The sequence below is a fragment of the Candoia aspera genome, chromosome 3 (genome assembly GCF_035149785.1).
Source record: "Candoia aspera isolate rCanAsp1 chromosome 3, rCanAsp1.hap2, whole genome shotgun sequence".
NCBI lineage: Eukaryota > Metazoa > Chordata > Lepidosauria > Squamata > Boidae > Candoia > Candoia aspera.
In genome coordinates, this window is record NC_086155.1 from 153,925,108 (window position 1) to 153,952,471 (window position 27,364).

At 36.3% G+C, this 27,364-nt stretch overlaps 1 protein-coding gene across 1 annotated transcript in view; it reads left to right on the top strand.

Moving 5' to 3' along the window:
• Positions 1-293: 293 nt before the first annotated feature.
• LOC134494110 (cadherin-19-like) overlaps positions 294-27,364 on the top strand; it is a 48,247-nt gene continuing 21,176 nt past the window's right edge. Inside the window, exons 1-5 of the mRNA XM_063299056.1 lie at positions 294-528; positions 5,780-5,882; positions 15,512-15,613; positions 18,364-18,522; positions 23,570-23,754. Of these exons, the coding sequence (XP_063155126.1) occupies positions 331-528; positions 5,780-5,882; positions 15,512-15,613; positions 18,364-18,522; positions 23,570-23,754 (747 nt within the window). The 5' untranslated portion in view covers positions 294-330. The remainder of the gene's footprint in view (positions 529-5,779; positions 5,883-15,511; positions 15,614-18,363; positions 18,523-23,569; positions 23,755-27,364) is intronic.

Genomic DNA, 27,364 nt, shown 5'->3' on the forward strand with positions numbered 1-27,364 from the left:
AGTTGAAATTGGCAAAAAAGAAAAAAAAACACCTCTTTATTTTTCCTTTTAAGTGCTTATAGCTCCAAATAAATTTTAGAACTGTTGTTAGTTTGCATGATAAGAATGATAAAGCTTAATTGGTCAGATGCAATAAAGGAAAGATGATTTTCTGGTCTGTATGCAATTTGTGGGTTTACATGTTTCTGAAAAACAAACATGGAATCAAGGATGCCATTTTTTTAAGGTGAATTTCATCAATTTGACACAGAAACAGTGTTTCTGCTCTTTCTAAGAGTTACTTTTTTTTTCTTCCCACAGATGCATATTGATTGAAAAGGGAATATCAGCATGTATTGTCAGAAATGGGTTTCTCTTGCTTTGACCCTCGTTCAGTTGGGGCCATGTCTTCCCTGCATGCACAAGTGTAATACTAAGGACATAGAACAAGGTTTGATGAGATCTCAGAGTGTGAAACACAGCCACATTCGGAGCTTGCTGGTTGCACAGGAAGAAATGATGTCAACACTTCCCTTGAAATCAGGCCAGGTATGGTAACTCTTCTAAAGGAAGATTAGCAAGAGACTGAGGAGGTGTTGATTAGTCTCTGGCTGCTTCACTAAGCTTTCCTTTAATCTGGCCTGGTGAGAAAATATTTCCCTTGAAACTTTCTTGTGATGTATGTATAGCAATATACAATGACATATAAACGATATGGGAGTCTAGAAACAAGAGTTTACATTCTCTACTATTCTCCTAAAGGTTCTAATTTAATAAAATCTGGAGCAGTTCTGACTCAGCTTTCATTTAGGCATAGAGCTTCTCTCCACAGAAACTATGTTTGGCCAGGGAGCTGGGAATTTTTGCTGAGAGGTTGTGACATGTGAAGGGGTAGGCAAGGGCCTTGTGGGTGCAGGCTTTCTTGATCATTCCCTTATCCAGGCTATTCTTTCCACTTGTTTTTACTCCCTTTTCTCCACCACTTTATCCTTCCGCTGCCTCATGCTGATACTTTTGCCTCTGGTTTCATTGCCATCACATCTCTGCTCCAACCTTCTTCTGCATCTTCACATCCATGAATCACCTCTTCTTCAGATTCCTTAGCCACAGGTGCTGTGCACTGTGAAAATGCTTCACCAGATGCTGGAGGGTCATTATACACAGCAGAAGATGGCATCATTTTAACTGGTGGAGTGGGACATCAAACAGATACTACTGTGGGTGATAATGCAAGTGATATCACCTGAATGGCAAGAGAGCAAGTCATCTGCATGACTGAATATCCATAAAGCAGCAGTAGTTTTCCTGCTTTTATTTTTATTTTTATATATATAATCATTTTAAAGGTGTTATTCTTCTCTGGGGCTTCACCAGCTGGTCACTGGCATTACCTCATTGCTGCCAGTCTCTTGGGGTTATTTGGGCTTCTCTGGGAGTTTGGGCTCCAATACTTCTAGAAGGTGTCAAGTTGGAAAATCTGTCTCAAGCATTGGAATGCCTAAATCAGAAAAACAAATCTGTGGAACTGACCAAGCCTTTCTGTCTTCTAAACTAAAAGAGTTAATTCATTATCAACAACTGGCAATTGACTTCAGCCTTTTGTCACCATTGGTTTTCAGTTTTAGTTCTTCATCAAAGTATATACACAGAACAACAAGGAATGAGTTTACCAGTATCACTCAGGTGGATATTTGATTATGTTAAGTAGTGGCTAATTTACTCATCATTATTTTTTAATGAAGTAGATTAATACTAAATCCTTTACTAGTAAGCCAGCAATGGGGGCCAGCATGGTTCATTACTTTAATGTGGCTTTGCCATAATGAGCAATTATTTTTTTATTCTCCTTAAAATATAGACACTGGTTGCACATTTGCTAATTTTATCCCGAATCTTCCTCATCTCTTTTTTTGTCTTCTCCTTCACTGCTGAAAAAAGCAAGACTAAACACGTAAACAAAAACAAACCTAAATCCATTTTTTTGATCTCTAGATCTTGCAACCTTTTCTGTAAGGCAACTTTCAAGCTGAATGAATGGCAAAAAGTTTAACCACTAATTAACTATCACTAAAATTTAATTGGGCCCAAAGGGTGAAGAGCTCAAAATCCCTTAATTATTTTTCACAGCTTTTCAAAGCAACCATGGTGGAAGTATGATGACTTATTTCAAAAGGGGCTAAGAGAGATTCACATTAAAATGCATGTATCTACAAACTTGGTATCCTTTTAAAATGTACTCATATATCTGAAAGTTTGCTTTTAAAAAAAAATCAACAAAAGAGTAGGGGAATTTAAATGTGGATTTTTAATCCAAATACTAAAGAAAGTGACTGCAGTACATTTTGACCCACATAAAGGACAGTGTACATAGGGGAAGAAAAGTTGCTTTTCCTTATCTCTTTTCAGTGAATTTCTGCACGGAATTTTTATAAGGACTCTTGATGCTTTCCTTTGAATGTGAATAATAGACTAACCCTAATGTATTAAACCAATGGTTTATTTATTCTGACATCCTGGTTGGGTGGGAAGGTAGGGGAGACTTAGCTCAGTGTGCAGTGTAATTATTATTCACTACGGCAGTTGTGTGACTACCAAGAAAAGACAAGTTTCACACTTGGAATCATTAAGAATGAACCAAAAAATAAAAGTATCCTCATATACATCTCTAACAAGAGTGCATTTCAAATACTGTATACAATTCTGGTCATTCACCTCAGAAAGCATGTAATAGAATTGGAAGAGGTTTTTAAAAACTGGCAACAAAATTATTAGCAGATAAAATAACTCCTATATAAAAAGCTTTTGGGGGTTTTAACTTAGAGTCAAGTGAAGTAGTGGAGGCAAGATGAAGATGTATAAATTCAAGCATGGTGCAGAAGATGCAGATCCAGAGTTTTTCTCCCTCTCATACATTGTTAGAACCTGAGGTCATCTGCTGAAACAAAATGCAGGAAAATACAATTTTACACAAAAGAAGGTTAAACTATAGGATTTGTTACCATCACATGTGGTGATAGCCACCAATTTGGAATGTTTAAAAGGGAGCTAAATAAATTCATGGAGGGTTGAACTGTCAGTGCTACAAGTCTGGATGACTGTATAAAGCCTCCTGAATCACTGGTAATAAATTTTAAACACCCAAGGTACAAGAGATCTGTTGCCCTTCCCTACATGCTTATGAGTTTGCCAAATATATTGAATTGGCTACTGTGTGACACAGAATGCTGGAGTAAAGGGATCTTTGGTTTGGTCCATGAAGGTTATTCAGCCTTCTCCTGCCTCAAAAATCCAAAAGTGGGATCAAGGTCAAAGCTGGGCAGATGTGCAATGGGCAGGGGAACCTGTAAATCACTTGCCATGCATGGAAAATCAAAGTTAAATTATACGTCATGTTTGGAGATATTTACAGACACTTAGTTCCTCCAGTCCAGAATTTTTGAGATTTGTTGGAAATAAATCAGAAGCAATGAGAGAGTAGGACATGTATCATTTTGCATTCTGAGTTAGTGTACTATGCTCTTCTCTAGGACCAAAAGTGTTATGCTATTTAATTAGAACTTGTAATTAGAGATAAAGATACATATGCTTTATTTTGTGACATATGCTGTTGTAGGAATGTTAATCAGAGTATATAGTTCAAAGGTAGGACAACACTGATTTGGTGGGAGGCACAAAAAGCAGGAAAAATCTAAGACAGAAAATAAAAATAAAGTATTAAAATGTATATTTCCAAGATACCCAAAGAGTTACAAAATATTCAGGGAGATTCTTCTTCAGGCTATAGATTATATTAATCAAAAGCAGCAAAGAAGGGAAAGAGAAGGAAACATTGTAGAAAAAATCCAGGTTGGGCCATGGCATAGCCTCAGATAGGTATACAATACAATTTAAATATTCATATTGAAACTTTATTCACACTTGAGAGTATTGCTAAATTGGATTTTATTTAATTTATTTTTTTAATTTACTATATTTATAAGGCCACCCAACAGAAACAATATGACTTTGAGCAACATACAACAGAAAAGCAAACGATAAGCTAAAAGAACCACATAACATAAAACATACAGATTATATAAGTATAACATGCACAGTATAAATGGTGACCAATATAAATATAATAAATACAACCAAAAGTGGACTCCGCACAATAGGACCCAAATGCCTGGGGAAAAACCCAGGTCTTAACAGCTTTTCTAAAGGCAAGCAGATTTGGGGCCTGTCATATATTGGAGAGGGAGATTGTTGCAGGGCACAGGGGCAGCCATCGAAAAGGTGTTTCCTGGGTCTCATGAGGTGGAAAAGTTTAAAAGAAGGAACCTGGAACATGCCCTCCCTATGGGAGCATGTGGGGTGGACAGATGTTCTTGGAAGAAGGTGATCCCATAAGTAACTCAGTCCTATGCAATGTAGGGTGTTAAGGGGAATAACCTGTACATTGAATCACACCCTATTGGGAGCCAGTGCAACTCACAGAGTAGCAGCATTACCTGGGCATAACAAGCTGCACCCATAACTACTCACGCTGCTGCATTCTGGATCAACTGAAGTTTATAGATGGTACTCTGGGCATCCCCATGTAGAGTACATTGTAGTAGCCCAGTAGGAAGTGACTAGGGCATGAATGACTGAGCAGGGCCTCCAGTCCAGGAATAGGTGCAACAGGCTCACAAGATGTAGTTGTGCAAAAGACCCAGTGGCCACAGCTGTCACCTGCTCTTCAAGAAGGAGCTGTGAGTCCAGGAGAAACGCCACATTGCACAGCACGTCTGAACAGGGAAGTGCCACCCCATCCAGAACCAAAATGGAAACACTCTAATTCCAGATCTGGGGGCCTCAAAACCCATACCCACTGTGTCTTGGCAGAGAACCTCAACCTGTTCTTCCCCATCCAGACTCTTATAGGCTCCAGGCAGTGGGACAGAACTAAAACAGCTTCACTTGGCCAGACAGGGACAGAGATGTATAACTGGGTTATATCAATAATATATCACCCATTGGCTTCCTGTAGATATTGAAAAGGAGGGGGAAATGGTAGAACTCGGAGTCCTGCTGTTTGTTGTTGTTTGATCTGTCATCTCTTGGGCTTGTCACTTTTTTTGTATCCATCCAAAATGAATGATCTGGCTGATAAAGATGGTTGCTGGCTGATAAATCTACTGGCAAGAATTATGCAGCAAATGTCAAATTTATTTATTTATTTAAATTTTGCCACTGCCCATCTCCCCCCAGAAGAGGGACTCTGGGCAGTTAGAATAGGGACTCTGAGTGGTTCTGCAACTGTGGTTCTGATCCAGGAAGAAAATTCTGAAATAAATAAATTTGGGCAGACAAACAATGCATCAGTTGCTTTGCAACTAAAATGCCGCATTATCTGTGTTTCTATTTCTATTTCTATTTCTTTCTTTTCTATAGCCACTCATCTCAACAAATGGCTGTGGGCAGCTTGCAATAATAAAAACTGTAAAACAATTAAAATAATTAAAAGCAATTAAAAGTACAAAATAAATATATATGGTCACCAAGTAAACGATGCATGGATGTTAATATAGCCAAGAAAGAGAGCCCTTAACACACTCAGGTTAATATGAATCTCAATCTAAAAGCAATCTATCATATAACAATCTGTCAATCAATCTATCTATCTGTCTATCATCTCTCTCTCTCTCTCTCTATCTATCTATCTATCTATCTATCTTGCCTGCCTGCCTGCCTATCTCTATCCCCTTGATTTCACTTTGAAAACAGTAAGCTTTACTTGAATGATATTTGCAAATAAACTTCTTACTTTTTTTTTCAGGTGAAGTCTGACTTAGACAAGCAAGATAATTCTCTGAACAATAATGGCCCACAGTTCTTAGATGGCCCTTACGAAGCCACTGTTCCTGAAATGTCTCTAGAAGGTATGGCATCTTATACTTAGTCCTTCTATTGATGCTGTGTTGGAACTGAAAAAATAAGCACTGTAGTTGCTGCAGGAGTGCATTTTTTCAAGGATCCAGACTTCACAAGGATACTGTACTTTAAACATATGTCCCATTACCGCTGCAATATCTCTTCTAATTTTTCTTAGATCTTTTTTTAGAATTTTAAGTTTTTTTGTTTTTTTTTTTCTAAAAGTGTTTTTAATCAGATGTCAATCTTCTGTTTTATTTGCTGGTCTACGACTGAATAAAAATTGATTTGATTTGATTATGTTACATTATACCCTGAGGCTGGATTTTCTGGACACAGCATTTTCTATATTTCAACTTTCTGGAGATTTCTGCTTTTTTAAAATAAGCATTCAAGAATACTCTTTGCTAATCTGGCCCAATAATATTTCAGGGGCTGGGTTTCTAGGATCTCTTCCTCCAACAACCCCCCCCCCCAAAAAAAAACCCATTTGGCTTAAATTTCCAGGGATTGAATCCAGGAAACCCTATATATTCTGATGCCCTGGGCCTGAAAAAGTTGCAGTTCCCATCTCTAGAGATTTGTACTCAGGTTTGCTTACCTGTACAAGTATTGGTAAGTATATAGAGCAAAATAGAACCAGTCCACTTTGTCTGGCTTGTGCAGCCCCACTGAAAATGGCATAAGATAGCTGCCAGCATTTTTTTTTAATAATAATTTTACTAAGCATTAAAATTAAAAAGATAGAAACTAATACAAACTAAAAAATAAAAGAATAAAAGAATACAAAGACAAAGTAGAAAGTGCAGATAAGAAGAAAGAAAAATAGAAAAATAGAAAAGAAAAAATAATATAGTAAAAAAAAGAGAAAAGAAATATAAAAAGAAATAACTTCCCCCTTCATCACAACAAGTATAAACAATTTTAGCAACATATCACATTCTTTTAAAATACAACAAATGATATCTTCTTCCCATATCTCATCTCTTATCCATAAACAAATGTTGTTCAGTCCTGGTCAGCAAAAATTCATTAAGGGTTACCAGAGATAACAACATCTCTATTTTAACCTTGATCAAATAAACCAGCTTTATATTCCTTTTTTTTTTTAACTATCTTAATATTTAAGCCCTTCAAATAACGTCCTTGAACTTGATTTCTTTTCCTTTTTTTCTTTGTCCCTTCTCACCAAGTCTTTCAAAACTTTAACAAATTTCCTTCGTAAATCCAATATAGGAAAATTATCCAAGTCAATCTTCTAGTTTGTTAATTGTATGTCCCTTTTAATTATTAAGACATCAGCCAGTTTCTTTTGTATGTCCAGTGTAACATCTTTTTTCCATATCATTCTTGTAGCCTGTCATTTTTAAATCCACTTTCAAATCATTCTCAGTCTTGTCCGGTAAAACTTGTTCCTCTTCCATAACACCTTTTAAACACAGTCTATCTATAGAGGCAGACACTCTTAATAACTTCTGGGTCCACTGTTCACAAATATCTTTCAGTACATTCAATGTTAAAGTAGTTTGGTCCATTCTGAATTAATAAGTCAAATTTAAGTGTTCTTCTCCTTTAATTGTAACCTTTATTCCTTCTGGTTCCGTCTAGTGTCCAACCTTCAAAGTCTCATCCTATCATTTTTGTTTAAGAATTTAAAACAGTATTTTCCCTTGGGAATGATTCTTATAATTAATTTCAAAATCTTATTTCAAATCTATCTGGACCCTTAATACATTTGTAACTTTCCAAAATCAACATTCTAATCACCTTTTCCTGTTTATCCCCCCCCAAAAAAGTTTTTTTTTTCCCTTTAAACTTGTATTTAAAACTTCTTTTGCTAAAGATTGAAGGAAATTCATCCAGTGAGTGTTATAAAACTTGTCACTTCAAAGGTTTCTAATAGGTGAAAAGTAATTAAGAAGTAATTTCCAAAAGTGATTAAGAAATGAGGCTCGGCAAACCTTATGTCCATATAGGCTACATTGTGACTGTGAGCTTGGTCAAAATCCCTAGACTTCCAGCCACTCAAATCATATGTTGAACACAAAAACCTTGGTTCCTGCAGTCTACTCATGAAGAGCAGCTGTGCAGAGTACATGTGAGCGTTCTCACAATCTCTCTTTTTTCCAGAGATATTTCACTGGCCAGAATTCTCCATCTGGCCACTGATCTCCACTGCAATGCTGTCCCCACTCCTTCAGAGACATCTAATTCAACATGAATTCTAACCAGAAGTCAGCTGCCAGCAATTTGGATTGAGAGTTGCAGCTCCTTTTGCTGCCTTTCCAATTTGCACTGGATTCAACCTACAGCTCCATCTTTCTGTCTGTGCCTTCTCACTGTCCACTATGAACTGTTTTGCTTCTTAGTATTTGCATGGTATTTGGGAAGATATATCTGGGCAGTTTTGTGAGCCCTTGATCCAGTATGGATCACTCTGTTTCTGACAGTTTTCAAGATAATTGAATCTGGAGGTGACAAAAAGGAGGGAGAAGGAGAAGCAGCAGCTTTGTGCCTAAAGTGCATTCAAATACATTTCAGTTCTTTTTCAGATGTTGTAATATCTTCAACATATGTAACATATTTAGTTCCAAGAGATGTCGATTTATTTATTGCACATATTCCTATGCTACATCATTCCAAACCTCTAGGTGGTTTACAACAGCAACAATTCTAACAGATTTTTAAAAATCAATTAAATTCATAATAAAAATAAAAAAGCAAAAATAAATATCAAGGTAATCACAGAAAACAAGTCTACAAGCCAGACATGTAACTAACAAATGCCCAATGGAATAACAACATTTAACTGTCTTTGAAAGCTCAGCATGGAAGGAGCCAATCTGACCTCAGAGAGGAAGCTGCTTCATAAGAGGAAGGCTAGAACAGAGAAGATCTACAGTACCTCCAGGTCCATATCCTTTAACCTCATGCTGGATAGGAACCAAAAACATCTCCTCTCAAAAAGAACAAAAGGACAGGAAGATTCTTCTTGGAGGAGATGGCCTCAAAGGTAGCTCAGAGCCAAGTCATGTAATCTCCAGGATTTTTAACTGCATACCAGTTGGCAACCACAAGTAGCAGAGGTGTTACTCTGTCATTGTTTTGACCCACCAGCTGGCATTGTAGTTTCTGAGTGGTCTTCAAAGGTAGCCCTAAAAGAGTGTTGTAGTAGTCTAAATTAGAGGTGATAAGAGCATAAATCACTGTCATATGGATTTCTTGTTACAAAAAGGTCCACAACTGGCATACCAGTCAAAGGTGGGCAAAATTGTTCAAGAACCAATATCTACATTAATATAAATACACATTTGTTTTAAGATTCAGCACACTTTCTTGCTGCTTTCTCCTCCCCATATACATTTCATTAGACCCGAGGAAAGCATAAAAGTAAATGACATCTTTTGCAAATGGAACAGTATAGCATTCCCTAAGGCATTTAGCATTTTCCACAAAACATAGTTATGTAGCTTAAATGTCAATGAAGACAGTGTATCTCTAAAAATGAGCATGACTAGAATGTGCCATACATACTGGGTATTTCAGTGGGCTTGAAGTTTCATTTAAAAGAATTTTTTCCCCTCCACAATTCTCCTGGAGTTTTCATGGTATTCATACTGAGTGTTTTCAATAAGGGTTTGCATACTTGGAAGATGATTAGGGAAAAAAATGTTTCAACATCACATGAGTACAATACCTCTCTGCTACAAAACAGCCAAATGTTTTCAGGTTGGAAAAAAAAAATGCGGCTGCTTTAAGAAGTCCACTCATTAAAAATAATGCAGCTTTTAAAGCTCCAGCAGATTTTTTTTTCCTCCCCCAGGCTTACAGGGAAGCTTGAAAAAGTCACACTGTTCTAATGACCTGGCCAAAGGCACCTCCATTCTATTTTCAGGAACTGCATCTGTCTTGACTGCTACAATGATGTAATTCAAGATGGCACACTGACTTGGAAAATCAAGTCACTTGGCCCCAGTGAAGCTGACATCAACACAATTTGGCTGGCTGCTTTCCTTCAGTGGAAGAGGGACCCTGCATGTGTAAAGGACATGGATAGAGGCTCTTTGCATCTAGAATGAGGCAGTGTGACTCTTCTGATCTAATGCTTTGAAGGGAAAAAAAAAAACATTGCATGCTGGAATGCCACTCAGTGGCTCATTTCAATTAAATTCTCCTCAAATTGGAGTGTCCCTTCCACTTAACATCACTAATTAACCAGGTATCCCAGTGAATCGGAATCTTGAAGCTGAATTAAGCATATACACTGCTCTCTTAACAAAATGACATACATATAGCATTCTGTTTATTTTTATTATTAAATTTATATTCTGCTGCAATCCTGAGAGAACCCCAAAATATACAATTCACAAGGTATATAGTAACAATTAAAATATTCAACAATAAAGGAACAACACCCCCAGAAATGCAACACAGACTAGCTCTTTGTAGAACAGCTATGAAGGCCTTAGAAAATATATTCAAATGCTGTGATGCATCTATACCTACAAAGATTGGAATCATGCAAGCCATGGTATTCCCTGTGGAAGGGAAAGTTGGACTTTAAAGAAGCAGTATAAGAAAAGTATTGACACTTTTGAACTTTGGTGTTGGAGAAGACTCCTGAGAATAGTGTGGACAGTTGAGAAAACAAATAGATCATTAAATGAATCAACCCAGGGTTCTCACTCGAGTCACAAAAGACCAGGCTCAGATTATCCTACTTTGGAAACATGATGGGAAGACTTATCTCTCTGGAGAAGAGTCTAATGCTGGGAAAGGTGGAAGAAAAGTGAAGAAGAGGATGACCAGCAGCAAGGTGGATGGACTCAGTTACATTGGATATGAGTGCACAATTGGAAGACTTGAAAAACCAGGTTAGGGACAGATCATTATGGAGAAAATCTATGTTGTTTCTAGGAGTCGACAGTGACTTGATGACACATAATCAATCAATCCATTTAAACATCCATAGCTAGGTTAAAATTAGAAACATTTAAACATGCATATATAAAGCATAAGCAACACCAGCAGCCAACAATCCAGAAAGCCATGTCCATTTTTTAGCTGCTTATGGAAAGTAGTTAAAATGGGAAGTTTTCATAGGGAAGACATTCCAGAGGACTTGTACTGCCTGCTCCTCTAAGCCTCAACCCCCTCACCTCCTGAAAGTGGGGAACCTCCAGCAGCTCTTCCCAGCAAGATCAACTGCCTCTGATTCTAGTGGGAGAATATGGTCTTGAATGTAAATGGGTGCCAAACGATAAAGGGCTTTATAGGTCAAACCTTTTAAATTGTACCTAGAAACCTACTGGTAACCAATATGAGATCCACAGCATAGATTACCTATGACACAGTTCAGAAGTTGTTTAAAAATATTTGGGGATTTTCTAATGGTTTGACAACAATCACCTTCCCTATCAACTTCTTTACAGATAATAGCTTTTTATAAGAAAATAAAAATCCTTTGGGGCTCTGCTGATGAATTGATAGGTGAAACATCCAATAGCAGGATGCAATAATGTGATGCTCTAAGCAAATGCTGTAGGTCTTCTTTCACCTGACAGGGATGTTGATTTGTACTTAAATTTAAAAGTTAGGTAAGAAATGAGTTGGACATAAACTCAGCAAAATGAGAGAGAGAGACTGCTTGGGAATATTTCTTCATGGGTATAATCTCCCAAAAGGCCCTTGGGATGGTATCAGATTTAGATATAGGACACAGACAACTCCCAAGTAGAGATGAAATTGTCTTCAGTAGATGGATTGTAGTATCTGTTCTTCAGCAGAAAATGCTCATTACAGACCTCAAGGATATGAAAAGCTATCACAATCTTCTTGTGGGTCATAGCTGCATTGCTTGTTTGGAGTTTCTTTCTTTCAAGCCATACCACAGGCATTAAATTAGGGATTGATGCAGTGCAATTGCCTCTTTTTTTTTTTCTGACCTGAATCTTGTATTACCATCTCTTCACTCTACTGCAAGTGGAAAATTAAAAGAACAGAGCATCTCACATGCATACATGTATTTTCAAAAGCAGAAAGTATAAAAAGGGTGCCCATTAGTGCAGAAATAGTATAGGGGAGTGAGAGGAAAAAAAACCCACAGCTTAGCAGCTTGACTTTTTTGTATGATTTTTTTTTGTTCATTTTACTGATTTATAGAATTTATTGACATTCAGGTTAATGTGCAATAAAAATATAATTTAAAACAAACAGAAACTAAGGAACAATGGGATTTTTTAAAAAAGAAATGTCCAGTAAATGTTGAGAAGAGTATTAAAATTAGTAACAACATCCATTCAAGCTCCTTAACCTGAATTCCTTTCATCAGGATTACTACTTCCATGTGAAATGACAGTAAATCAATGTAATTGGAGTATCTTTTCTAATTTATTTATTGCAAAGAGTGTCCAATTACATTCAGATATACTCTGCTTTCCCATTTATGATTATTGTTCATATTCTACCACCATATTCTTACACTAAGACCTGGGCCATAGGGAGATGAGTTCTCACTAAGATTTCATTTAAAATATTTTTTTCACCATGTAGTATGATAAAACAATATGATTTAAGCAAATATGAGTAGGACTTCCTCTAGATCGGTGTTTCTCAAGCTTGGCAAATTGAAGATATGTGGACTTCAAGCTGCCAAGGCTGAGAAACACTGCTCTAGACTATACTATTCAACATAGTGACCTCAAAGCCATGAAGGTAGGACTAGCATACATTGGGAAGCAGAATCCTTCAGTGACTCCATCCTAAGCATGTGCCTTGAAAAAAGGCTTAACTGGAGCTGCTTTCCTATATCCAATTATCTGAAAAGTCTGTTCTGCCCTCTATAGGTACAGTCACCATATGTCCTTTATTTTAAAGGACAGTTCTTTATTTCAGAAAGCAGTCCTTTAGATTTTTTTCAAAAAACTCACTTTTGTCCTTTATTTTGGTCATTTAACTTTTACCATACAAATGGTACCACTTAATAAACAATCTTTCACATTCATGTGAAAAATAAGGAAATTGAATTGTCTTTTTAAAATAAACTTATATATGCTGTTTGATTTTAGAGATGTTTATTAGAATATGTGTTTTTCTAAAGGTATTTGGGGAGGGTTCTCTTGAATTTCCTTTGTAAAGCAAAGTTATAAACATAAGAAATTTATTTATTTTTTATCCTTATGAACCTCTTTCAGATTTGTCCCTTTTTCAGTGTTGCCCTTTATTTTTTCCCTGAAAATATGGTCACTGTATCTATAGGCACTGCTTCTGAATTGGTATGGATTTATTTATGTGCCCAGGTGTGGATGGCATAACTTTGCATCAGTCCCCCAAATGATATGATTCTCTTCAGTGTGTTCCATGTCTCCCCAAAGTCTTGACTGGCAACTCCAAAGAATGACGTCTACTCATGCACCAAAATGTATTCTTCTTCACATAGCTTATTGGAAACTTCTTCCAGCTTCTAGAATGTCAGAGAAGATAGAGCAAATGAAGTGAAGCAGCACACGACTTCACTTTTAGAAGCAAGGGTGACATGTTGATTTGTGAAACAGCTTTAAAGCACGTTATACTCAAACTGTCATTGCATCCCTGATATCGTTCATTTTTTATGACCATATTGGCCCTCATCCCTCACAGAAATGCAAAAATACAGAACATAAAATAGTTACAAAGAAGCTGTATCTTACTGCCATGGACAGTCAAAATCAGCTTCATTATCCATTCACAACGTGAGATTCAATAAAAGGCAGGTGTTACAAATTTTATATAATACTAAACAAACGGATAAAATTCAGGCAGTGCTTCTTTCAAATAAAGAAAGATTCTACTTTCTCATCATTCATGAAATAGACATATTTTCCAAGGATTTCAAAGAGGGAGTGCCACTTTTGCAGATCATATTTCATGACCTAAAGGAATGTAAAACAAGTTTGCATTTCTAGATCTAAGGACTGTGATGTTAGTGGCATTTATTTTGCCTTTTATATTTTATATTGGCCTTTTCTTGTCCTTTCTTTTCATAATATTTTTATTTAAAGCTTAACTACAATAATAAAAGATAGTACATACTAAAAAGAAAAAGAAAAATAGAGAGAATAAAAAGTTCAAGAAAGAAAAAAGAAAGAAAATACAGAAAAAGAAAAGGAAAAAAAAAACCTAGGAAAGCAGCTTCCCACCTTCATCATGACAAGTATAAACAGTTTCATTATCTCTTCACCTCCTCTTAATTAACAGATATAAAACTCAACTGTTAACTATAGGCAAGTCCAATAATATCTTTTCCAATCCAGGTGTCAGCAAAAACTCCAAACAGAGCCCCAAAATATTCACATTCATTAACAAATATAAAAGTCATCATTCCATATCTCAACTCTTAACTCTAAGCAAATCCAATACTCAATGTCTTTTCCAGTCCAGATGTCAGCAAGTCCAGAAAGAACTCCCCAAAGTAACAACATATCCCATTTTAACCCTGAATAAATAAGTCAACTTTATGTTCCTTCCTTTTACATAAAACAATATTGCTCTTTAATCTGTTCAAATGATCATTATCCCTTGTCTCAAATTTCTTCCAAACTTCAACAAGCCTCTTTTTTAAGTCCAGCAGGAAGAAATTATTCCAATTACTCTCTTGAACTATCATTTTTATTTCCTTCTTAATTTTTAGAGCCTCATAAGATTTTTGTTTGTTTGTTTATATATATACAGTGATAAATTCTGGTTCACTTTGTTCTCCATAATCACATCAGATAAGTTTTGTTCCAAATCTTCTGGTGTAACAGCTTCTTCTGGGAACAGGGTGTTCATAAAAACACACAACATATCTGACATTGTTGAGTCAAAGTCCCATTGCCATTTCTCAACAATATCTCTGAACACCATTATAAGTTGCTTATCTTGTTATGTCTCCAATATCGAAAATAATTTTTCTTTCCTACAAAAATGCATTTATTCTTTAAAATAAATTTCAAAGTCTTAATATTCAAAATCAAATATTCCAGCATTTTATGAGCCCTTAATCCATTTAAAACTTTCTATAGCCAAAATCTTGTCTTGCTTTTTGCTCTTTATTTTGAATTCTTAAAGCTTATAAAGATAGTTTCATTTTCTTATATTAAGGACTGAAGGCACTCAGCCAGTGTTTCCAGCCTTGCCATTTTGAAGTTGTCCAACTTTTTTAATCAGTTAGTAGGCAATTTCTGTAGGTGGTTAGCAAAGGAAGTGTGAACTTCGTATCTCTAGAAGGCTCTGACTGCAGCTGGAGCAAGAATGGCAAATTCCCTCATCTCCCAGTTCTCCCTTGCAGTGTCCTCATGAGGAACAACCATATGGAATGCAGCATCAGCAATCTCACATCCTCTTTCTCCAGAGAGGGTCGAAGGAGCTGATCTACTTGTCGGCTCCTTGTTCTTAGCCGCAATAGTTGGCTCTGCTTTTCACAGAGCCATCTTCAGTCCACCATTTCTTCCCTGGAAGTCTGCATATTGGCCTTTTCTGACTCAGACCCCCAAAAAACTTGAAAAGAAGGTATATTATATTCAAAATAGAACAACATATCATAATCGAGGGAAGCAATTATCTTTCCAAAAGCAAGTATTTTCATAATAGCTGGATCTTTCATCCAATACTTTTTCAGGTACGTCAGTGATTCAGGTGACGGCAACGTATGTAGCAGGTATTCGACTGATTTATAGTATTCTTCCAGAACAGCCCTATTTTTCTGTGGAACCAACTTCAGGTACTGTTTATCTTCTGTATGCTAACTTAAGTATCACTAATAAATCACTTAAGTATATTGTACTGTAGAGTTTTTATCAGATTCATTTCTGAGATTATTCCACAAAGCAAATACCCAAGATTTAATTTAGCAAGATTATACATTTAATCTGAAAGCCACATGTACAGTATTATTTACTGAATAAAGGGCTTGAGCTATCATATCATCTAGTTTCAATCTATCGACCTTTGAGTAAATGAATGTATAATATCATAACATTTAGGTTTTCCTTTCTTAATTAAATTACAAGGCTGAATATAAATTATATGATTTCTATCTGCATGCAGAAATGTAAGTTTACTGTAAAATAAAACCTCCTGCACTATTGGTTTGAAATTTGCTCTGCTCAAAAGAGTTTATGTTGATAAGTATCATCCAGTTCCTTTTAAAAATAAAATGCAAGAGCATTTGGAATGGTCTGTGGCCACAACACTTCAAAATAAGTGTAGAATGGAAATTAGGGCTGACAAGATTATATTGAGGTGCTGGGGGGCTTCTGTTTGTGGAAAGGCTATAATGTTCAGAACTCTCTATCTTAGAAGCTAAATGAGGGGTGAAGTGACAGAGATGTAAAATTTTACTTTGAAGAAAGTGAATATGCCAGGTTTTCCCACTGTATTTAATGTGAGAATCCAAGATAAATTCCACTGAAGCTGAATGGCAGAAATTCAGAGCACACAAAAAGAAAAAAAAATGCAGGTAGCACACAATTAAACTGTGAAATATTGGTCACAAAACACAGCAATTGTTTTGGATAAAGCCATTGAGAATAACACCATTAATAATGACTGTGATAAATAAATAATAAATAAAATCATTTTTGTATTTATGTATTAAATGAATGTAGCTACCCATCTCACAAACTTGACTATTTACTATTTGCTCCTGCATCAGGAAGCCTCTGAATCCCAATTGCCTTTGAACATGATAGGGTTCATGTTCCAGTGGCCAGTCAGAAGTCTCCTATGGACATCTGGTTGGCCACTGGATTATTATAAATTATACTAGATGGATCTTTGATCTAATCCACGATGGTGTTCTCTCTTTTTTTTAAAAAAAGATAATTGTATTAAAGTTTATAATTGCAATAGTAAAAACTAATACAAACTAAAAGAAAGAAAATAGAAAGAGTAAAAAATGTAAAGGGAAAGAAAGAAAGAAAGAAAGAAAGAAAGAAAGAAAGAAAGAAAGAAAGAAAGAAAGAAAGAAAAAGAAAGAGAAAGAGACTTCTTACCTTCACCACAGGTATAAACAATTTTAGTAACTTTTTACCTCCTCTTAATTTATGATGAAGGTGAAAGAAGAAAGTGCAAAAGCTGGCTTGCAGCTAAACCTCAAAAAAACCAAGATTATGGCAACCAGCTTGATTGATAACTGGCAAATAGAGGGAGAAAATGTAGAGGCAGTGAAAGACTTTGTATTCCTAGGTGCAAAGATTACTGCAGATGCTGACTGCAGTCAGGAAATCAGAAGACGCTTAATCCTTGGGAGAAGAGCAATGACAAATCTCGATAAAATAGTTAAGAGCAGAGACATCACACTGACAACAAAGGCCCGCATAGTTAAAGCAATGGTGTTCCCCATAGTAACATATGGCTGCGAGAGCTGGACCATAAGGAAGGCTGAGCGAAGGAAGATCGATGCTTTTGAACTGTGGTGTTGGAGGAAAATTCTGAGAGTGCCTTGGACTGCAAGAAGCTCAAACCAGTCCACACTCCAGGAAATAAAGCCAGACTGCTCACTTGAGGGAATGCTATTAAAGGCAAAACTGAAATACTTTGGCCACATAATGAGAAGACAGGACACCCTGGAGAAGATGCTGATGCTAGGGAGAGTGGAAGGCAAAAGGAAGAGGGGCCGACCCAGGGCCAGATGGATGGATGATATTCTAGAGGTGACGGACTCGTCCCTGGGGGAGCTGGGGGTGTTGACGACCGACAGGAAGCTCTGGCGTGGGCTGGTCCATGAAGTCACGAAGAGTCGGAAGCGACTAAACGAATAAACAACAACAATTTATGGCCAAAAAGGGGACATGGTGGCGCTGCAGGTTAAACCGCTGAGCTGCCGATCGGAAGGTCAGCGGTTCGAAACCGTGCGGCGGGGTGAGCTCCCGTTGCTAGTCCCAGCTCCTGCTCACCTAGCAGTTCGAAAACATGCAAATGTGAGTAGATCAATAGGTACCGCTTCGGCGGGAAGGTAACGGCGTTCCGTGTTGTCATGCTGGCCACATGACCTGGAAAATGTCTACGGACAACGCCGGCTCTAAGGCTTAGAAACGGAGATGAGCACCGCCCCCTAGAGTCGGACACGACTGGACTTTACGTCAAGGGAAACCTTTACCTTTACCTAATTTATGGCCAAAGATCTCTTCATCCCATGTTCCATCTGTTATCTATAAACAAATCATTTCAGTCCTGGTGTCAGCAAAAGTCCATTAAGGTTGCCAGAAATAACAACATATTTATTTTAACCTTGACCAAATGAACCAATTTCATATTCCTTCCTTTTACTTCTAACAATCTTAATCTTTAGTCCATTCAAATAATGTAGAATTTGATTTCTTTTCATTTCTTTTTTACCTCTTCTCACAAGATTCATCCAAGTTTTAACAAACCTCTTTTGTAAATCCAGTGTAAAAGAATTATCCAGGTCACTCTCTTGGTTTATTATTTGTAACGTTGGCTGTTCTCTACTTCTTCTGTATTTTATAGGAGTGGTCAGAACAGCTTATCCAGGAGACAGAGAAACCCAAGATAAGTATTTTGTTGTTATCAAAGCTACAGTTGAGCAAATTGGTGGAGCTTCAGGAACAACAACAGTAACTATCAATCTCTCTGATGTTAATGACAACCCTCCTCGTTTTCAACAGAGTAAGTTGACTATATTTGCTTAATTTTTTTCTCCTGTTTAAATACCCATGCAATAAAATGCTGTATGCCTAGTATATTAACTGTAATTGGAAAGCTAGTTTTATATTGTATCTGTATTTAATAATGATGTTTGACCTTGATGATCCTCGCCAAGGAATCTTAAGCAATGTTGTTTTGCCAGTGAATTCTTAGTACTGACATGTAACTACTATTTACCAACATTTCCCAGAATAATTTTTAATCTAGTAAATATAGTCATATTTTTTCTATTTCCATAGTCATATATGACAGATACAGGAGCTCTGAATTGGTTTAAATTAGTAAGTTATGGTTTTAGCAATTTAGAGACCTAGAATAACATGCTATAAATACAACTATATTTTAAAACCAAGAAAATTATAATTATAATAGATATCCTAATGCACAATAGAGAAGCAAACTAGGAAGAGCTTGTGGTAGCTTCATACTATTTCAGGTCCTTGTCAATGACAAGCAGAACTGTCACTAATTTAAAATTCAGTGTATCCATAGGTACTGTCAACGCTACAATTTTCATTTATGTACTGAAATGTCTTTTTAAGAATGAAACCTTTGCATTATGGTCATATTTTAAATGAAACAATATAATATAGAGTCCCCCATGAGGTGGAGATAGGCGGTGAATAAATGTATAAATAAATAAGTAAATAATCAATATAAACATAAATACTAAACATTACCATGAAAACCAGTTGTAATACAGTTAAAAATACAGTTTAAGGAAAAGCAAGTGGATTTACAGATCTTTCCTGGTGGGAAAAAGAGGCCTGAAAATGCTTCTAAACTCACTTAGATTTTAGGAACACTACCATAATTATCATCATCATCATCATCATCACCATCCCCTTTCTTACATTCTCTAAGGTTGTACTTGCCAATCTCTCTCTTACAATATTTGAGAAGGACCTTTACTGTCAACTAAGCTTGTTACAAGTGAAAGCAGCTCACTCAACATTTCAAGTTTAAATGAACACTTTAAAGTGGATTGAGAATGCAACCATTTGTTGTTCTAGCTGTAATTTCCTAATCATTTCTATAAGAAGTCTTAGATAAACTGGATTATGGTAGTCTACCCTAAAAGTCACCAGAATATAAATAAAATAGAGAGACAATGCGTCTTTCCCAGGTAGCATCCACATGGTATATCAGCCTTATTATTATTATTTTTTTAAAGTCACCTGAGTTTTCCAGGTCATACCAAAAACACACTGTTCCATAGAAGAAGCCCAACATTAGATTGTTTGTAGTAAGATTTATCTTGTTTGCCATCATCTATCTCTAAATAACTTTAAAGAATCTACTGGAGTTGGGCAGCTATTAAATTTAAATAAATAAATAAATAAACTATCTTTAAATAACTAAATAACTTTAATTTACTCAATGCAGTTATTTTATGCGAATGTTGCACCAAGATGGCATATATAAAAAGCCTTGGGAAGCTCAGAACATTTCCTAAAACAATAATTATGGTATTGAAAGCAATTATTTTCATCTCTGCTTCCTCTTTAAAGCTATCTCCTCTTCTGTCTTCCTTTACCTGAACAATTGCTGCACAAGTACTCAGGTCTGACTACATGATGATATCACAAAGCCAATGAAAAATAAGGGTGAGAACCGCTGGCCTTGCTTTCAAAGTCTGAAAGTAAAAGAGATGGTTCCCTTGTTTCCATTACCCACTGCTGAAAAGAGAATGTAATTAGCAGGGTAGAAGTTCATGAAAATATGCTTCCCAGTATATTCTCAGAACCATTACATGCTGAGCTTTAAAAGAGGAAAAGCTACATGGAAAAATTAACACATGACTCTCTCTCTCTCTCTCTCTTGGAATGGCAACCTAGTTAGATAGATGATAGACAGACAGACATACAGACAGACTAGTATATGTTGATATACTGAAGTGATAAAATAAGATTTCTCTAAGGACAAAAATCTTATGAGGATGAACTAATCAAGTGATAAACAAATATGAAGTAACATGGGAAGCAAAGCGGTTTACAGCAGTCCAGCAGAGTTTAGCTCATGAAAACTAAAGCACACCTTAGTTTAACAACAGAGATAGGATCTCAAATTTATAGCATTAGTTTTCAACCCCTGTCCAGGGAGAGTTCCTATAAACTTCTCAAGCATGCCTCAGTAACAAGAGCAGTCGTGTTATATAAATTTCCCTAAAGATGGCCCACAGTTATCCACAAAATTACATTTTGAAATTAAGTTAAAAAAAAAAAAAAAACCAAAATAATGCCACATAACATGATCACTAATTAAAAAGGGGGAGGGGAGAAAACTCTCTGTTCTTAGTTTATTATGGGTACGCTTATAAGGCAATTTGAATAAAAGAGTTCAGAAGAAGCTCAATTTGCATATGCAAGAGCAGAAGACTTTTACGTGATGAAACCTTTGTTTTAGTTGCTTTGATGCGTTTGTCTTTATTTTTCTTTTTATACTTACGTTGGATTTTGGGGGTTTTATTGGTATATTTATAATTGGTTGCTCTGAATGAGGGAAACACATTAGAAGACCAGGCCTTTCATTTCCCAATTAGGAAAAGACAATGGAGGAAAGGGAATCAGGTAGAAGCAAGGGGAGAGTAGGCCTTTGAGGACATCTCATCTTCTGGTACCAGAAGCCAAACTAGTGTGATTGAGTATAAAAAAGCTTCCAGGGGAGGCAGGGATGACACACAGCAATCTATTGATATGGTTAATCAAAAAAAGGTGAAGATAATATAGGGTATAACAGGGAAAGAGAGTAATACAGGTAGTCCTTGCTTAATGATGCTAATTGGGACCAGAAACTCTGTCATTAAGCGACACAGTTGTAAGTAAAAAAAAAATCATATGACCATGCCATTTAGCTACAGCAGTTCTGGCAGTCCTGGTTGCTGTCATTAAGCGAGGTCCTCATGTGACTGCAACTTTCAACTTCCTGTCAGCTTCCCCATTGACTTTACTTGTGGGATGCTGGCAGGGAAGGTCACAAATCATGAACATGTGATCGTGGGACTCTGTGACATCATTGTGAGCCAGGCACTGAGCAAGTGACCGCGGAGATGCTGCGATGGCTGTAAGTATGAGGTCTGGTCATAACAACCACTCATTCAGCACTGTTGAAAGTTTGAATGATTGTTCAATGAGTGGTTGTTAAACAAAGACTACCTATAACTCAGATCACTCTTATGCCAAACATACAGTACATCTGTGGACCATTCTTGATTGATTTAATGTAAAAAAAAATGTTGGATTTTTTTTCCCCAAAGGAAAATTTCAAGATGTGAGGTTCTCCCACTTACCTTAATTTCAAAGTGGCTAGTACAATCTTTTATTATACAGTGATCCATTAAATAGTTTGCAGCATTCATGTTTCTCCACACTTCAGATAAATGCTAATGTGAGTTTTTTTTTTTTTTCCTTCAGATATTTTCAGATCAGAAAGTGGATGCTGATAGACAAAGTTATGTAGAGGGATAATTGAGGAATAATAATAATAATAAAAATAATAGTCATTCTGCTGCCTTGCAAACATAAAATAAGGTACCCTGAAAAAGAAATAGAAAAATTGAAGTTTCTGTCACTGTCCTAACAGTCAGGAATCACACTGAGACGAGGAGTAGGTCTCTAGTGTTTATTACTGCTACATAAGACAGAAAATCCTAACAAACTGAAGAAGCGTGGGAAAACCCAGACAGATAAACCCCAAAAGCTAAGGCGGGTCTGATCTGTCTCTCTTTGAATGGCTGCTTAATTCCTCAGTACTGCGCATGCGTTTTCCCCCCTGGATAGAGGCCCCCTCTGCTCGCCATCAGTACTCATGACAGTCACTGGGGAAAAAAAAAAACAAAACTTTCAGAACCTGGAACAGAGATTGGGACACAGAAAACCTATACAAGATGTTAAAACACATAGAAAGAAAATAAAAAAATAAAAATGTATTTGAAATGAGGAATTTGCTGAGTTTGACTTGATAATTTGACTTTATTAAGATATATTAGATTATTTTCATTTGTCAATATTCTATAGGATGTGTGTCAGTGACCAGTAGGAATGTAAAATTTTAAAATAAAAATTAATATCCAGCTAACCACATGCTTATGATTTTGGAGTCAAACATGGTATGTTTAAAAATGCAGGTTAAATGTGCACACCAAAATATATTCTAAATACCACATTGGCAATGTGATAATTCCTCCTTTTCAGAAGCTGCATCACAATGACTGTTTTAACACAATCCTACAGTGCCTGAAACTGAGACAAAGTAGCTGTTCCCTGTACTTTGATTCAGGTTTTAAACCAATTAATCTCTCCATTTGAACCATGGATTGAGTAATTAGGATTCAAAAGATTGTTCCTAGTTTACTTAAGGAAATACAGGGAATATTAAATCATAGACTAACATGAATCAAACCTTTCTTTAAAAAGATGTTGAATTCTCAATTTTTCAGCTGGATGTTTCAATCAAAATTGGTTGAATTTTGCTTATTTTTAATCTCTGCCTTTGAAAATGGATTTGGGAATTGATTGGTATTCGAATTTAAAAAGTTTGATACATTTTGATGTTCTACTGTTCACTGGTGTTATTCTAATAATAAACAAGGACATAAACTTGTCAGGTTAAAAGGAAAAACTGCAGACAGAAGAGAGTTAGCAGTTCTCATATTGCAATACTTAAAAAAAGAGTATACAACTACTTCTTTTGAAACTTAAGAATGGTTAAATTAAAACAGTCAAAAGCTACTAAAGACAATGAGCTAATACCACAAACAGAGAAACATTTGTTACAACTTTGTTTTACATAACAAGACAATTCTTCTTACACGGTTGTTGTGGGGAAAATAGGAGGGAGTGTGAGATATGTTCCCCGCCTTGAGTTATTTATAAAAATAATAATAAAGGCGGGATACAAAAATAAAATTAATTAATTCTTAGAAAAGATCACATTTTACCTTTTGTTGTTCTCAGATGAACATTCACCATTTCGTCAGGCTTGTACTGATACTTGCCTTTTCTTTAAGAGCGCTATGAAATGAACGTATCTGAAGCAGCTCCTGTGGGCATCATCCTTGGCAAAATTATGGCAAATGACAGTGACATAGGAGAGAATGCAGCCATGGATTATCTCATAGAAGAAGATAGCCCTCATATTGTTCATATCATTACTAATAATGAGACTCAAGAAGGAATTGTCATATTGAACAAGGTGAGATGTCATCTGTTACTTAACCAACAATATCTCAGCAGGCAGTGAACAGGCAAAATCAAACATGTTTACTCATGATAGTCTCAGATGGGGAGAAGTTGTGATAAATCTAAAAGCCATTCCGTTCTGTTTCCCAAGATTTCATCCTAAATTAGCATGTTCAACACAACATATTCATAAAAAGGGCAGCTTATTTGTTGCTTACCGAGAAAGAAACAGTTGTAATCATTCTTGACTGAGAAAGTTGAAAGTTCTGTTTAACTCTACTGGCTTCAGATTGTCTCAAGAAATGTGCTTTATTGGTTTGACTTGAAATAACCTTTTTGTGCAGTCCTTACAAAGGCTAATTTTGCACTGCAGGCTAAGCTGCTTACCTCCCATGCTGCTTTTAAAATTCTAGTCTGGATTGTAATGGTTTGGCAATGGAGCTGGGTTGATGCTCAGTCCTTTCTACAGCTACCTCAAGCCATGACTGGTCATTCCCCTTCTAATCTGTGTAAAGAAGGCTAGCCAGTAAGGCTGACCTTCTTTACATAGATTAGAATAGCAAGATTGTTGATCTCCCAGTGTCTACCTTTTCCTTTTAGGAACTGTTTCCTTCTCAACAGTCCCATTCTTTTCCTTTGCTTTCCCAGATATTTCCACACATGGATGTTTTACACCCCCTTCACACATTCTATGGCTTGACCCTGCGTTCCCACTCATTACTCACCTTATTGTTGCTCTGATGGTATAATGATCAAACCAAAGGACACAGATTATTCCTTTATTCCACTGTAGACTCATAGAAATTTGGGGGAAATAAAGAACTAATGATCCAGATCCATAGTAACAAAGGAGTAGTATTCATCGTTATTGTGTAGCTTCCTTCCAACATGCCTGTGTTGCAACTTAAGTATTTAAAAAATGTTATACTACAGTGGATATAGAATGAGTGGAAATCAGATGGTTGCCAGATAGAACATACAAGGATAGGACAGAGATATGCTGGAAAAAAAGTAAGAAATAGCAGCCAAGAAACTGTATTCTGTGGTCTTTATAGGCTATCATTAGTTCAACTGGAAATAAATAAAAGGAAACAGCAGAGAACACAATGACCCAATTCAGCAGCCCAGGATGAAATGGCTGTAAAGGACAACAACCAACCACTGGAGGGAGGGGGTATGTCAGATGCTGCAACCCATCAGAACTGGGGTGTTACTAGATGGGAATGAAGCACAGTTAGATCAAATGGTGAGAAGGGCTTGAGATGGCTCAGGATGGAAAACTGTATTTTTGAAGACTTTTTTTTTTTAAGGATATTTTGAAGGTCATTTGCAAATTTTACTGATTTTGTATTCTGAAGTGGAGGAGTTATTTATAAGGAGATTACACTTACTAGTACAACTGAGCACAGCTAATGAAACAGATTGTAATCAGACTGAAACATAAGCCAGACTTCTACAAGGTTAACTAATATAACTAGTTCTCAAGGTTCTACTACTGGTCTTAATAAGATGGTTAATCCTTTATCCTTTCTTTTTCTTTTTAAAGATAAAAGGGAAACAACAGATAGCTACTGAAGAGTGAAGGAAAGAGTTTTTCCCCACCCTAGTTTTGTTTGCAACTGAGCCACAATGTTGATTTGATTTGAACTATGTTGGAAATAAAGAATTAAAGCCCCATTTCACTTTATCATAGATCCAACATGTATCTATCAACACCACCATGCATATTCTGTCTCTTTATGTTTTGAAAAATCGTATTTTTCACTATAGAAAAAATTGGAAGCTGCCTGGTATTGAACCAATCTGTTTAGCCCAGTTTTACCTACATCAGCTTTCCATGTATCCCTAGAGATACGGGGAATGAACCTGGGACTTTTTACATGCAAAGCAAATGGTCTAACATAGGCTTATGGCCCTTCTAATGTATAATATCTCTTGTAGCTGGGCCCACAGCAATAAAACTTGCTTGCTCATTTGCAAGCTACTTACATTACCAGACTAAATTAAAAAAAAAAAAAAAAACATTTATGACACAATTTGTGTTAGGCAAAGAAGGCCAACACATTACCCTTTACAAGACTGCCTGGATATACATTCCTTTGGTTTAAATTAAGTATTTCTTCAACTGGGAAGACCTTAGTAGAGTAAGCCTATATTATTACTACATTCAAGCAAATAAATAATAAATCACCAGCCATTGTAAATGATGTCATTGTAACATACTGCATATCACTTGCTTATCATCTCTTTTTCATTATACCTCTGGAAAAACAGTTCATGTGACTGACCTGTGCTATCACACAGCATTATTTACTATGACATATATATTCAAGTAGAAGTATAACACATGAGCAAATTTTATGTCACTTACAACCTCAAAGACAACCAACTAATCCCCTTATTTCTCTAATCACCTGACATTTAAAGGATTCTTCATCCCTTCAACTTCCATGATGACCTTGATGAATATTTTGCAAAATGCATCAAATGCTATGTAAAAAATAACTGGATTCATATTTAATTATGACAAAAAAAGATTCGTTGAAATCAGTGGGAACTAAATTGGCCACTACTGATGGAGCCTCACTGGGTGTAAATTAAGTATGACTAACTGAGAATCCACCCAAATATTTAAAAAAAAAAATGTATGATTACTGCCACATTAAGGAACAAAATCTATAATAATAAAAATGTGGGGAGCAATATTAAAGAATATTAAGGTTGACAAAAGGGGATGTTCTGAAATGCCCATGTTCAAGGATAGAAGCCTTTCAAAATAACAACATACAGTAGACATCATCTCCTTCTATCAAATTGAAATGGAAAACACAAATATATTAAACTCTCCATGTACTCATGCTTAGATAAGCAGAAAATAAAACTGTATCCATCATGATGCTATTTCTGCTATGAAGCCGAGGAAATCAAGTAAATGAGGTGAGGAATGGCTCATTCAGAAATATGTTTCTATCATTTTTTTAAAACTTATTTAGATTTGTGTCATCTAATCAGTCTTGACTCCTGGCAACTACTTGGACAAGTCCTTGAAATTTTGTTGCCATCATTTTGGAAGTAGCTTGCCATTGCCTCCTTCCTAGGGCTGAGAAAGAGTGACTGGCCCAAAGTCACCTGCCTAACCTTAACTGAACTTCGTGCCTAAGGTGGGATCAGAGCTCACTGTCTTCCTGTTTCTCCCACTGTGCCTTTAACCTCTATACCAAACTAACTTTCTGTCTAGAATTTTACTTGCTGTGTTTCTGAGCTTTTGGTGTTGCAGTTGTTATTTCAAAAGAGTCAAGCATAGTGCTGCTGCTCTTTTTATGAAGTCATTCTAATTTTGCATTGGAAAGAGACCATGTGTTCTGCTGTTGTTACCGTCTCCCCACAGAAGTTATCCATCTCTCCATAACTCTGCCTCCTCCCTATTTCCCCATGCTTCCTGAAAAAATAGCCCACTGGAGGGATTTGTTCATGATGTTTTCCCTTCCCTTGGGTGGGGAAGCCAGAGAAGGGTGTCAGAACATTGGACAGGATGAAACACAACAGGTTAACTTATACTACCAAACCAACTAGTAAGAAAGGTAAGTGTAAAAACTGCTCATAAGGATTATACTAATATGTTC